The sequence below is a fragment of the Pipra filicauda genome, unplaced genomic scaffold (genome assembly GCF_003945595.2).
Source record: "Pipra filicauda isolate LSUMZ 115617 unplaced genomic scaffold, ASM394559v2 scaffold94_size2452230_pilon, whole genome shotgun sequence".
Lineage (NCBI taxonomy): Eukaryota > Metazoa > Chordata > Aves > Passeriformes > Pipridae > Pipra > Pipra filicauda.
In genome coordinates this window covers 1,125,195-1,140,342 of record NW_024105142.1, presented here as the reverse complement: position 1 = coordinate 1,140,342, position 15,148 = coordinate 1,125,195, and the positions used below count along the sequence as shown (strand labels likewise).

Genomic DNA, 15,148 nt, shown 5'->3' with positions numbered 1-15,148 from the left:
AGCTATAAAGACCTGAAGCAATAAAGATCTTAAGCTGTAGAAAAGATCAGAACATTTCCTGAATGATGGTGCTCAGATGGAGAAGTAACTGAGAATTTTAGGGGAATACTTACGCTACTCTAGAGGAACACATCTGGATCTATTAATGACAATCGATAGCATTAACTGTTTCTCTGTATAATTTAAGATACTGGCTTATAGGTGTTCTGCTTGTTTGTAGTAGTTTACTTTGAATTTCTAAGTTAAATTTTTAATTTCACTCATCCTAAAAAAGAAAACTGTGATGATGTTCATATTGGAATTTAACAGTAATGGCTTTTTCTACATGAGCAAATGCTCAAAAATGAGTCTTTATTCTCTTTATGCATACACAACTGCATATACATATGTATAGTTGTAGCAGCTATGACTTATTTCCCAGTGGACATGGATACTTTTTAAATTATTTCTCCTGAAAAGCCTGTATATATTAAGTAGTAAGTTTGCAGTTTGAATGATGTCACTTCAGAAATCAAATTATTTTTCTCCTCTGATTGTTTGTTTTTCTTTACCCCAGGGTCTATTTCTTCCTGTGATGCATTTCTCAATGTCTTCCAAAGTAAAGGTCTAAGACAGGAGGTCATTTGTCCCTGTGCTAGTTCACCAGAAGCTCTCACTGTGGCTATTCGAAGGTACTGTGTTACACCAGTGGAAACAGACCCACTGAATATGTGTATGTGGTAACTTGAAAAATGATAAAATTATTCAAGTATGAATCTGCATATTTAACTTCTGTATGACACTTTTAGTTTAAAATTTGTTCATGTCCAAAGAAGACATACAAGAAGAATTTCTAGAGTAATAATTTAACTTCAGAGTGCTTTATAGTTCCCATGTCCATAATTTTATTTAATTTTAAATTGAATAGATTGCAATGCAAGAGTAAGTTCTGTAAATAGAAGTGTAAAAATGCCACTCTAAGCATAAAATAATTAAAATGTGGGAATTAAGTGGAATTGCCATCAAGGAAAATCGTACTCTAAAGTAATCTGTTTAAAGAGAATTATGACATTCTGCAGGTTGTTTTTGGCTGACTGGCACTTTTTAACCATTCATAGACTCTAGTAACCATCTGGAAATACTCTTTGAATCTGAGAGGTTTGTGCCTAGAAATAAAATTGATAAATTCTACTAAAAACTGCTAAATTCTACTAAAACTGTTAAGCCTTACGTATATAGAATCACAGAATTGTTTAGGTTGGAAAAAACCTGTAAAATCACCAAGTCTGACCATTAATCCAACACTGCCAAGTCCACCACTAAACCATGTCCCTGAATGCCACATCCACACATCTTTCAAATACCTCCAGGGACAGTGACTCAACCTCTTCCCTGGGCAGACTGTTCCAATGCTTGACAACCTTTTCGGAGAAGAAATTTTTCCTAATATCCAATTTAAACTTCCTTTGGCACAACTTGAGGCCATTTCCTCTCATCCTGTTGCTTGTTTCTTGGGAGAAAAGACCAACCCCTGCCTCGCCAAGGTCCCCGCTGAGCCTCCTTTTCTCCAGACTGAACAATCCCAGTTCCCTTAATCACTCCTCATAAGACTTGTACTCTAGCAACAGTATCCTGTCATGAGTGCTGTAGCACACAGTAAATGGCATAACTATTGTCTGTTTTGGCAGAGTTTTCCAAAAGTTGTACCTTGAACAGTAGGCACTTTGTTTTTCAGATCATATTTCTGCAACCGTTTACAATTGTTTCACATGTTAGAACATGCAGCATTAAAGTGTAAAGCACTATAATAGCATTAAGTAAAATACTTCCTGCCACAAAGTTTAAAATACGCTGTTCAAGTGAAATTTAACTAGATTTTCAATTAGCTTTCCAACAGAACATTGCAGGAAGAAAGACATGAGGCCAAGAGTGTGGTTGACTTCCAGCCACCTCATTATTAGTTTAAAACATCTGAAAGCAATCAATCCATCAGGGATTTACCCTGTCCAGGTTAGTTGTCTTTCTGTGAACTACAGGATCTCAGGGAGCCCTTCATTCAGCTCCATCAGCCTGTTCTCAACTTTATACCAAAGTGTTTTTCCCTTGTGATGGGTTTCCCTGCCATAGTCTGTGCAGGCCTTTGCTCCCTTGGAATGAGCTCTTGTTTGTAAGAGCAGAGAGGAGGTGGATGGGCATCACTTGTGCCAAGCACTGGGCAGGGTTTTCATTTCCTTTGCTAGCCCTGGAAAATCTACCCCAAATCACAGATTAGGAAGTGGGAGAACTTTATAATGCAATGGCTGGCATACCCTTTTTAGTCTTAAACTCTGTTCCTGTAACCCTCTGAAGAACTAGAAATTCATTTTCAAATTAACTAGCACTGAGAGCTTACCCAAAAAAATTATTAGCACATAAAAGTGTGGATAATGCAAAGAAACAAAGAATGATTTTTATCTTCAGTGCCTCACTGTGTAATTACAGAGCGGTTTTTACTACAGTGAACGTTACTGAACACATATCTCCTTTTTTTGAAGTCTGTTTAATGGTAGGATAATGCTAGCTGAACTTGGGAGATGTAGTATTTTTCATTTTGTTCAAGCCATCTCCACTGACAGTAAAGTAATTATCATACAAGTTCCAAAGAGTTACAGCTGAAGTATGCATTAAAATGACTCCCTGCAGAGCAGAGATCCAGAGAGCTCCCTGTTAATGTTCTGAATCTTTCAAAATCTATGGTGTATTTTTACTGAACTTTCTTTTACTGAGTAACAAAACCAGTTCTCAGTTGCAATACCCTTATAATTTAGAAAAAGACAGTCAGTAATAGACTAGAGGTACTTTAACCTTAGAGCTGAGTCATGAAGCCTAATATTCAAAGGGATGTGTCATGCAAAGAATTCTTTATGTTATTCCCCTTTGGTTCATTGCAGATTAGTTTGAACCTACTTGCTTAAGGGAATGCAAAAGTTTAAGAACAGGTTTCTTCCCATTTAAATGCCTGGCAAAAACAGTGGTAAAATAGGTTGTATTTGTAAATGGTAGTAGGAGCTGCTCTCAAAATGCTTTGCAAACTGTCTTTGTATGTGATAAGTAATGCAAGAAAATAGATGTGATGAAAGTCCAGATGGCCTCTACTCCTGGAAGGTTTTGAGCAGCTGTGTGTGCCTGCAGGAGACCTTTCTTCTCGTGAGCAGCAACCTGTGTGTTTTGGGGGAGCAATGAGGAGAGAAAGTTGATCAATAATGTCACTGAAAGTTCCTTTTACATGATGGGAACGTTATTTATCACAGCTGCTTGTTTACTAGCACCATTTGTTATGCTCTAATGCATTTTCAAGCGTGCTCACATCTTTCTTTGTTGATGATGTCACTTGAGAAATATGCCTCATAAAACCTATTAATCGAAATTTATAGGGCCGATCAGAGCAAGGCTTACGTGAGCAGGACTGGCTCAGGCCCATCTAATATTTCAAGCACAGTAGAGGGGAAATGTCATATAAAAGGACATTATCTGTTAAAAAATAGTTGTGTTATGACGGAGTATTTAGGAAAAATGCAGAATCGTGAGCTAAGTATTGGCTATTTTATCTGTCTTGAAAATAGCTGGAGTCTGCTCTGTATGGATGCATTATCCACACTCAGATCAGCGTCATGACAGCTTCCATTTTTGCATTTTAAAATGTAGGACAGTGTAAGAGTCTTTCCAGACATGAGAAGCCCTGACATATTCCCCTGACTTAGTAACTTGCATACATCAACACTCGTTTGCTCAAGCCGCATTCTCCGTAGGTTTAATTGTGTCCACAGATGCAGCAGGTGGGTTTATATTGAAACAAGTTGACAGGCGTCTTGTGCTGATGCTGTGGAATTCTACAGCATGTTGGCAGCAAATCTGAGCAAACTGAGGCATTACAAAGAGGCCGCATCCACGACATTTTGACCGTGACTGATGAAGGAGTAATTTGTTTTAATTTCCATGTGGTAAATTAGAATAGGAAGAATTCACTTATATGCACTAAAATGAAGACAGTGAAGTCCTTGCGTTTTGGCAGTAAATCTACTACAATCTAATTTCTTCTGTTTAGTAGTTTTAGATCCCTGAATATTGGGATTGGAAAGACATACCTGTGATTTAGAGAAAGCATACTTGTGTTCTAATTTGGCTTTCATAGTAGTATGAAAGAGTTGGGCTTTTAGTCTCACAGGTAAGTTTGATTTCCTAGTCCTAGTTCCAGGTTGCCTCAAAATAGGTAACATAGAGAGTTTATCAAGCTATTTTCTGATCAGTTCCAAAACTTTAGAGTGCAGTTTCCCTCCACATTATCTGCACTGCCTCTCAGTATTTTTAAAATAAGGCAAAAGCCCTTTACTTGGATAATCAAGCAATCTTTATAAATCTATCTGAAAATTAAATACAAGCTGTTGTTAGGTGCTACTTTCATCTCAGCAACCCCATATGTGTGGGTGGGTACTGAATGAGAGTTAAGAGATGTAATTAGTCAGAAATAACTGAAAAACAGGATTCTGTTGGGTCTAGTAGGGGGAAAAAGAAGGTGAAATTTTAAACTCTGAAACACAGGAATATTTGCAATAGGAGTCCATTAAGCATAAGTAAATGCTTGTGTTTGCCTGATGGTGCACTGATGTTCTTACCCGTGCTCATAGGCCAACAGATGACAGCAACCAGCCACCGGGAAGAGGAGTTCTGTCCATGCATGGTCTCACTTATGGAGTAATTCGAGTGGACTCTGAAGAAAAGCTTTCTGTTCTCACTGTCCAGGATGTTGGCTTAGTGATGCCAGGAGGTAAGGAACTTCCTTTGAAACTTGTCATGATTTATCAGTTTATGTAATTAGCAGTACAACGTCACAGGGGCGCATACTTTGTTGCCAGACTACAAGATTTGGGATTATAACATGTCCTTGAAAGCATTTTAGTCCAAAAGCATTACCTTGTAAAACTTCATGGTTTGGAAATCCCAGGATTTCTTCTCTGCATTTACCTCAGTGGCTGTCTGTGCTCAGGTTACACATGTTTTAAACAACCTGCCACCACATCAGAACATCTATTCCTTAACTGTGAGATGCTGGTAGAAAAAATAAGGCTATAAATATCCATAACTCTGACCCAGATGAGACTCAGTAGGGAATTTTTTCATAACCTGTGCTAAGGATCAACAAAATTGCTGTCTGAAAGCTTGCAGAATGTTTTTCCAAAGATCTTGTGCTATCACCCAATTAGATAAAGAAGGTATGACTGAACAGTTCTTGTTGATAAATTCAAACTGAAACCAGTGCTTCTAAAGGGGAAGATAACATTTTTCATAAGAAAGCTAGATTTTAAATGAGGTGTTACAGATATTAGAAAAGGCTAATACTGTAGTTTTTCATAAGAGAATGCTTGTTATGCACCAAAGCAATTAAATATAATGATGCATCTTATAAAATTTCAGCTGAACAACTTAAAATGAAGGAAGATGTGATTGGTTGTTGTTTATTAGTTATCATGCAAGATATTTTAATAGGTGTTCTGTGTTGCAGTTCATACTATGTTCTGATCATTTTAATGAAAGTACACTTTCCAGTTTACCCTCTGAGTGAGAGAAAGGTCATTCAAGATTCTGAACACTTGTATTTAAAAGACATGCTGATTAATTTTTGCTCTCCCTTGGTCATCATATTCTCTTTCCAACTACAAAATCTACAAATGCTGTACTCCAACTCCAGGGATTATAGCTACAGCAGTATTCCTGATTCTTGCTCACATGGCTGACATAAAATAGTGCTTCTTTCTCAGACCAGTGCTTTCTAATCCCTCCCATTTAGCTCCTGCTGTCTCTGCAGGGCTGTAAGACCAGCGAGAGGGAGTCTGAGCTCTGATAAATTCTCAGTAAAACAACCATACTAGTCTGCTGGAATATCTTGATCTTTCATATGGTGTTACTTGCTACTTTCTGAGAGGTGAATTTCCTGGTCGCCTGCCTTCTGGCTGTATAGTAATTATCAAGGACTCCATTAGCATATTTCATTTTATACTGACTGAAACAAATCTGATCTTCAGTATGCAAAGCTGGGAATACAGTCACATTTCAGAGCAATATTGCAGATCAACTGCGATTTTAGAGAACAAGGCAAATAGGTTTTGTCATCAGTGTAAAGATCGAGTTTACATAAAGATCTTTGCATTTTTTGTATAAATATTATTTATAATACAAATAACATTTGATAATGTTGAACACCATAATGTTCAAGAAACTTATTGCTAGCCATTAGTCTACGTATAATTAATTTGTTTATGTCAGCTACACCGTGATGTCTTTCCCACAGCACTTGTTATTCTGTAGTTCATTTTATAATTTTTTTAAAGTGTTTTGTTCTCCTTCTAGCTATAATGTGTTCAGTGAAGCCAGATGGAATTCCTCAGCTCTGTAAAACAGATGAAATAGGAGAACTTTGTGTATGTGCTATTGCAACGGGTACATCATATTATGGACTCTCGGGCATGACCAAAAATACTTTTGAGGTAAGTTGACCAAAAAATGTGATATAAAATCCTTCTTTTATAACTTTTTCTGTTTCAAGGTAGTATTTGACATAAAACATTGATAGTAACAATAGAATTATGGAGAATTCTATAAGTAGAAGTAGAATAGAAGTAATAATCAATGCTCGTGGCTTGGGACCTGTACTCTAACCAGATAGTCTACACTGAAGCCCATTTCATTAAACGTAATGGTAGATCTTTATGTGAGTTTAGTTTTGGCTCTGAAGAGCTTTTACTTTAATTTTTAAATAAGATACCAGGGGCTGAAAAAATCAGAAGGAAAGAAGGAAGAAAGACAAAATTCAAAAGGTAATATTGTACAAGTCTACGAGCTAGCTATATGCAGAATTTGATTATTGGAAACAGTAAGGAGGCTGCTGGATATCTTTAAAAAGCAGCTTCCAACAATTCCACAACAATTCCAGCATTACAGACTTGCATTTATATAGAATCCTGACAGATGTAATCTTCAAGAAGTATCTGAAGAGCAAAGAAACCTTTTTCTAATTAGTCCCCACATGCTTTTGTTTGAATTGCCTTAGGTGAAATCCTCTTGGCTTTGTGGAATCTGTATTCCAGCTTCAATGCAGATAGCTGTATTGATAGCTCTGTAGTACCTGCTCACTTGTTATCATTAACTTCTGCTGAAGCCAGTATGAAAGGCTGAACAAATTAGAGAAATACTGAAAAAATTGAGCTGAGATTTTTAAACTCTTCTAATATTTAAGGCAAAAATTATCACAAGTATATTTTGATTTCCCTTAACAAATTCTCTGTTATTACCATTTTTAATAGACCAAATGTGATTAATATGTCCTGCAAAATGAAAAACTTGTAAACACTGTACATTGTATAATTAATGGAGAAAAGTGGATATGATTCTACATCCTGCTATTGAAGCCGGGAGTTCTACCATGCTATTGTGATCTGAAATTTGTTGATAGTTGATTTTTGTGCTGCAAGTGCAATTGGCATTACCCAGTGTGAGTTATGATCCTGAGTTTTACGTATTTCAGGGTCGAAATGTACTTACGTTCATTTTGTAGTACTTGCTTGTAATTGTAATTTTAATAACTACCCATTCATAATTCAGAACTGCAGTTTAACAGCATATTTAGCCTAATTCAGGATTATTCCTAATAATAAACAAATAAATTGCCATTGAGTGAACAGGAACACTCACTTTTAAAGTTAAGTATGTTCTTTAGAGTCCTCTCCAAGTGGATCTCTATTCTGTTTTACTGTGTAATTCGTGTTGCAGGTATTAGAGAGTCAAAAAGTTTTGTGTTCCTGAAATGAGTTATGGCTGAGGATGTTTAAGCATTAAATCTGTTCAATAAGAGTCACCCATGGGCGTCTGGCAGCAGAATTTGACCTTTATTTTTAAATGAGCCTTGAAGAACACTGTGTAGCCATAGTCCTCCACTTGCCATTGTCTTAATTTGTCTTTTGACGACTTAAGTTTAAAGAAGCAATGGCAGGAAAGTGTGGTTGTGTCAGAATGCAGCTCAGAGTAGCTCACATATCAGAAGGATAAGTCTGTGCTGAGTGGGATAGAAAAAGCCGTATAAATCTGTCCTGGGGACATCATGTATGCATCTGGTGTTCAGACATTTAGAGAGGTGCTGTATAGGGCTGTATTTTCACTTTTAGCTGAGGTACAGAAGACATTATCACTGGTATTCTGAGAAATTAATTGACCTTAAAAAAAATGTGGTCAGCTGCAAGTCATTAATGTACTGTACCTTAAAATAACTTCACTTCTAGCCTGCTTATTTCTTACACTGTGCTGGAAATGGGATTGTGGTATGGAAAAGACCATCTACTGAGGTGTTCATGAGTTAAGCTCTCAGTAACCTCTACGTAGCACCTCAGGTTAGCTGCAGTCTGCACAGCGTGTGGTTTTATTCAATACTGTTGATATTGATTCATATATATTTTTAAGGTCATAAATGATTTAGAGTCATGGTTACAGAAAATGTGTGCGATAAACAGAGTAGTGCAAGAGTTTCCTGACCCTGGTCAGTGAAGGGTAAAGAGCATCAGCAGCGACCTGCTTACTTTGTTCCGGCAGAGCCATCTGAGGGAGCATGCCTGAAATATTTTTGCAGCACGATCTGTGTGTATAGAAATGAAGACCTGTGTTTTTGTTTTACAGGTGTTTCCTATGACTAGTTCTGGTGGCCCTATCACTGAATATCCTTTTATCAGGACCGGACTACTAGGCTTTATAGGACCAGGTGGACTTGTCTTTGTTATCGGCAAAATGGATGGTTTGATGGTTGTCAGTGGAAGAAGACATAATGCTGATGACATTGTAGCAACAGCACTGGCTGTGGAACCAATGAAATTTGTCTACAGGGGAAGGTTTGATCCTTTCTTTTCTTGCATTGTGTAGAAATATTTATTTTGCTTAGAGGAGGTGTAAGTGATCCAAAATACTTCAGAAAGCAGTGCCTGATCTACCCTGTTTCCCTTCAGTGCTGTTCACATTGCTAGAACCAGGAGACAGCTGAGGGAAGCCTAAGGTAGTGTTGAGGGAAACTAAATACCAAGGTCTTGAAACTGTGATTGCTAAAATTTTCGTTTGAGCAGCTGGTTAATTCTGAAGGTGTTGACTCAACAGGGTCCTTTCTGTCTGATTTGAACATTTCTAATCTGCCTAATGTTTAAGTTCTTGCAATTGACTGTTCCTTGTGTCATCTTCCTAATGTGCTGAAACTGAGCAGCAGACATCTAAAACATCTGAAGAGCCTAATGCTGTACCATGTGCTTGCACTCGATCGTGCGGCAGACAAAATGATGTTACAATTACTTTCTTCTAAAGATGGGACCAAAAAAGGTGCTTATGCTGGCTGTTATATAGCAGCTTAGCAACAACCTTGGTGCGACCCAATTTAGTACCCCAGGAAGGTTCACTTCTCAATCCTGCTCTGACTACATGACTCTAGAACAAGAGCCTGCTATTTCTCCTTCAGAGCTATTACCCAAAACTGTTCTTGTTGCTTTTTCCCTGTAAATAAAATAGTAATTGCATCAGTAGTCTGAATAATAGATAATGAAATCGCAGATATAGAGGATTAACTTAGAAGACAGGTTTTTCCATCTGTCCTGGCACTAAATACACTTCTCTCCTTCTATAGAATAGCAGTGTTTTCCGTGAGTGTGCTGCACGATGAAAGAATAGTTATTGTTGCTGAGCAAAGGCCAGATTCCACAGAGGAAGACAGTTTTCAATGGATGAGTAGAGTTCTCCAGGTAATGCTCTTTATGTACGTTTGGAAGCTATTTTTTTCTTGCTTTATATTCTTTTTATTGATCTTTCCCAAGGTAATTGACATTTGTCTTTGAATAATTGTAAATCCACCTTCAGTTACACTTGCTCTTAATGAGCACAAAATGAGATTCTTCAGAGTGACATTTCCTATCTGGGCTGCACATATCCAGAGAGTGATCCTTTTCCTAATCAAAATGCTATAAGAAAAGAAGATTTTTTTTTAATCAGTGGGGGAGAATTGTGTGTTTCTAGTGCACCATGTTGATAGTTAAAATAAACAGAATGAAACACCATAAAAATGCCAATTTCCCTCCACTGAAATGAAGGGAAGTGGTTGATTAGCTCAGATCTAGGTATCTACAGTGAGGTTATCTTCTCAGAGGGGCACCTATTGCAACGAATCCCATTCCAGTGGTCTGGTGATTTCTGCAAGGCACCTTATTGCTGTGATGATCCCACTTTGGTCATGGTGTTAGACAGTTTGTCAGGAAGACAAAGGCTACTGACTATTAAAGAATTCTGATCTTCTCCTTACATACAGCAGTCGAAGTTACAGCAATCCCAATACCATACTCAAAGTTTCTTCAACTCTAATATCCACACACAAAAAAATTAGATAGGGTCATCTTCCATCTTCTCCATCTCTGTGGTTAAGCCATATATTGCAAACATCTTTTTTTGCTGTACCCAAGAGCCAAAGAAAAAGATCCCACATAATTCAGAGATGTTTTTATTCATGATTGCATTGTACCGAATAAGAAAGGAAATCTGTCTACTGTACTTTTCAAGAAACCAAACAAATAAGCTTTCATCCATCTCAGAACAGGTTTATGTGCTCTCTTGATTTGAAAGACAGCTGCATTTCTTACAGTTAGAGGCATCTCATATTCATAGTAGATCTAAATTAACACCAAGAAAAGCTAGAACCTCTAGCTTGTCCATCACACAGAAAGCCTTTGAAGCACCTAGGGCAACTATTGTAGAAGGAAAGGCTTTCTATTGCCCATGCTTCCATAATTTTTGTCAAGTAGCAAGCTGATAAAAAGGTTGAAATTCTGGACCTACACTTCTTTTTTGTCAGCTGAACATTTTTGTGATTTCTACAGAAAAAAATGTCTTACACCATCATAAACAGTAAAATTCAGTACTGAACACTGTGGGGGTCCTGTGTCATGTTACTCCTGCCAAGGGTCAATCCTGTTATTCTGAGTCTGATCAAGTCACAGCAGTGTCTGGGAATAGTAGGCCATGTATCAAAGTACACACGTGTGGCTGCTTTCATCACCCATGTGCGAAGCCTGCAACTCTGGCATGCATCACTATGCGAACAAGAAGTTTCTGTTTCCACCACAGCTGGAGGACAAAAGCCAGGAGTTTGTGGGATGCTTTGTGCCTCTTCCCAATCAGAGTTTTAATGACAGATGTCAGGAAGTGGTAACTGGTTGCATGTGAATTATCTGCTAGTGAGGCGCAACGTAATATCACAGATTGTGTCACAAGTCCCTGATTACATACTCTACCAAATTGCTACTCATTTCTAATGCTCTTTGTGAGACTCCTCTGACAGCCTGTGTGTGCTGCCCTTTGCCAGCCCTGCCCTGCGCTGCCTGCTTCTGTTGTGCCTTGCTGTCTCTTCCCTGCACTTGTGCTGCCTTGATTTGCAGAACTTTTTTTCCAGTGGATTGCACATATTCTGAGACTCCCTGACCCATCCTGCTCCTCAGCAGAGGGCTGAAAGACGTTAGAGCTGCTGTACATATGTGATTATGCTGGACTGCATCTGTGGGCTTTAGCAGAGGCATGGTTGGCAGGGAGTGCTCAGGCTGGAGTTGGAGTTTCTTGAGAGTGGTGGAGGAGCATGGCGAAGATCCCAGATCAACCAGCAGTTCAGTCAGTTCATCCCCAGACTGCTGCAGACTGATCTGACCCTTCAGGCAGGTTTGTGGTTCCTGTACTGGCAGACTGGATGTTAGTTTTACCAGTGCCAGCATGCTGGCAGGACTTGACAGGACTTGGTAAATCTAGGAGATCTACTGCAGAACTGGAGAGTGTCTGCCCAGAGAATTGTGTCAGAATGGTATGTTTTCTCAGGTCAAACAACATAGCAGTGTGGACTTTCCACAAATTCTGGTATATCTCGTCCATTTTCACAATAAAACAGAGGATTTCTGATACTCTGCTAATTTCTGGCTGGAGTCATTTCAAAAACCAAGCCGTTTCGTCAAGAGGCATAAATGCCAGCAGCATTAAAATTGACTGATGCTCTTTTCCCTCAAAATTTTAAGGCTCAGTTCACCAGTGCTCATCCTTGTGAAACAAAGTCATTCCCTGCTTCAGAAATGTGCCAAACTGAAAGGTGTGAAAGATGTCAAATTTGAATGACCCATGACATTGTGCAGCAGATCTAGTTATCAGAGACAGTTTGAAAGTCACTAGGGAATCATTACATACACCACTCATCCCACCCCAGCTGGGTATTGCTTTCCATTCACCAGCTGTAGAAACCACACAGTTTTATGTTTGAGTAGGAGTGGTTACTTGTCCTGTAGCAGTTTTCCTTCAAGCTGATGTCAGGTGAGGATCCCGTGATTTATCGCTGCTTTTCAGAACCTACAAATAACATTATGATTAGTAGGTTATGATGGTTTCTGCCAGAAACATGAGCTGTTGTGTGTTGGCTGTCAGACGTATTTCACTATTGCTGATCTTTCAGGTGAGGTGTTTGTAGATCAGCACCGAGGTCTTCCAATACTGCTGTGAGAGCTACTCCTACTAAAACTGTGATATGAGTCACTGCTTTGTTATTCTTTCTTATGAAATTTTGCAATCAAATCAATAAGAAATGAAGTAAACAGAAACCAAGAGCAAAGCATTATTTAGTCTGTAGAAGTAATCAGTAATTTATTGGTCTACAGTTAAGTACATGCAAACTGTAAATGATTATTTGAGTCTCAGAATATAGATTGTGTCTTCAAGGCAGTACATATATGAATTCACTTTTCTAACAGTTAAAAATTAAAATGCAAGTTAAGTAAATTATATTTTTTCAACATTTAACTATTCATTAGAGATGCTATTTCTAATTTGTTTCTCAGTCTGTGTGGATGTCTGAAGTTGTTTTTCTAATACTCTTGCTGCAATTGTTCTTACCCGTATAAGGAAAATAATCAGTTTAAATGTGTATAGAATTAAAATCTAAGTGCATGGATATTCATGTTTAACTCATTAAATTACATAGATACTGTATGTTACAGTTTTCTTTAAAGTGATGCAGTTTAATCAACTTGTCAGGCAATGAACACCATTGCTATAAGATTCAAAAATGCTTATTTTTCAGATTTTCATTCAACAGATTTTTTTTCAAGTGGATAGTTTCACAGTTTTCCCTTACATTGTCATTTCCCATTCCTGCCTCAAAATCTTTTACGCTGTAATCAGGGAGTGAAACAGTTATTACTTTATAAAAAAAGTAACAATTCATAAGCTACCTACATTATTAGGTATAGAGGTTATTTAACTTTTTTTTTTTGCTCAGAAAGATGGACTGGATATTAAGATGATAGGAATTCTGTGAACTTGAGCTCTGAGAACTGCACAGGTTAAAAGCAGTTTCACGTGGGCTGCCAACCCATATTAAATCTCCAGGATACCTGCTACTAATGTTTGCTTAAGAGGGATGACTGCGTAGAATTTCCTAATAGATTTGTGTGTATTTATCACCACGTTTTTGTTTGCTTTTTTATCTTCTGGAATTAGTGTAATAACATTTCCATCCACCTGTTCCCACTGAAAAGAACCTCCTTATCACTGACATAGCTGAAGTGTCTTTCCATCGCCAGTTAATTATTAGGGTTGTTTTATGCAGTAATTCAAAACAATATGTGCTTATTAGAATGATGAAAAATTAGCCTTTCATTAAAATCAACTTCCTGCATATTTCTTTTTAGGCTATTGACAGTATTCATCAAGTGGGAGTCTACTGCTTAGCGCTCGTACCAGCAAACACGCTTCCCAAGACGCCGCTGGGAGGAATACACCTGTCAGAAACCAAACAGCTCTTCTTGGAAGGATCTCTGCATCCTTGTAACGTGCTGATGTGTCCCCACACCTGCGTAACAAACCTGCCTAAACCAAGGCAAAAACAACCAGGTAAGAAGAGTGAAGGCAAAGGGACCCTGATGTAGTGCTCTGTGTTCATGGTACTGTATGGAGCAAAATCAAGTGATTTTTAATGCAAGTGAGAATCAGCTTGATCAGCTTTCCTCTTAAATATTCCATATGTGTTAAGGACATCATTGGTTTTGCCAGAAGCTAGAAGTACCTTCACAAAGAGTGCAAGGAAAAATGCTAATTCAATAAAAATGACATTTTTATCACTCTACAACACACTGCTGAGCCCACACCTGGAGTTTTTTGTAAATTCCTTGTCAGTTATTTTTAAAGAGCATGGAGTGAAACCAAAACAGAGAAAGATAAAATCTTGGCTTATTTGAAGGCTGAGTTTCTGAAGTAAAAATAAAGAGCAAGAGAACTGTTGACACTAAATAGCAATGTTGGAGAAAGAGCAAATACTTGAAAACTGGTCATGAATAAAGAAAAACAAAGAGCTAGTGGTTTAATCCCCTACATGAGTGGGGAGATTCTGTATTATTCTTACAGCAGGTATATTAAAGGGAAAACCCCAATCAGTTTTAAGATGGTTCTTCAAAAATGTGCCACTTTATTAAGAGTATTGGATGAAATGGAACAGCAAGGCACTGTCTCAAGAGACCAAGAAAGCCCTTATAGCCTGCTGTAGTCCAATCACTGGTTTCTCATGCCCAATGAACAAGCAAATTTTATCAAATTTTTGACTTTGAATCCAATTGCAGATTTTAGTATTCAGATTAATTTCAAGGAATTCTGGATCTGTAGCTTCAGGCTTAAGACTAGAATTCAGCTACATTAGACTAAGTGTTGATTATTTTCCACTTCCACACCTTGGAGTATGAGGTGGGTTTATTCTCTAGATCTTGAATATGGAGACTATCCATCATGAATTCAGTGCAAGTTTGCCTAAACCATCAGCTCGTTTCTGTTTTTAAAACCTTTGGACAAATGTTTCAGAAATCAAAACCATAATCTTAGTTTGGGGACACTGGGAATGTCAGAGTTTAACAGTGATTTCCACTGACTTAATGAAAGCAATGAGGCCTTTTAATACAGAGTTTACTTCAGCATTTCCTTGTTGCTGCATCACAAAGTAACCACTGAATTAGGATCAATGCAGTGCAGATACCTATAGATGTGTTATGGGTACATTATATATCACTATGGTAAAAGCAATGCCAGGAGTGCAGAAACCAAACTT

At 37.9% G+C, this 15,148-nt stretch overlaps 1 protein-coding gene across 4 annotated transcripts in view; it reads left to right on the top strand.

Annotated features, from left to right (window-relative positions):
• Window positions 1-15,148, top strand: part of DIP2C (disco interacting protein 2 homolog C) — a 309,922-nt gene that overhangs the window by 236,345 nt on the left and 58,429 nt on the right. For all 4 annotated transcript variants that reach the window (XM_027720744.2, XM_027720743.2, XM_027720742.2 and 1 more), the window contains 6 exons: window positions 557-671; window positions 4,644-4,783; window positions 6,364-6,500; window positions 8,680-8,888; window positions 9,665-9,779; window positions 13,746-13,947. In XM_027720744.2, the coding sequence (XP_027576545.1) occupies window positions 557-671; window positions 4,644-4,783; window positions 6,364-6,500; window positions 8,680-8,888; window positions 9,665-9,779; window positions 13,746-13,947 (918 nt within the window). The remainder of the gene's footprint in view (window positions 1-556; window positions 672-4,643; window positions 4,784-6,363; window positions 6,501-8,679; window positions 8,889-9,664; window positions 9,780-13,745; window positions 13,948-15,148) is intronic.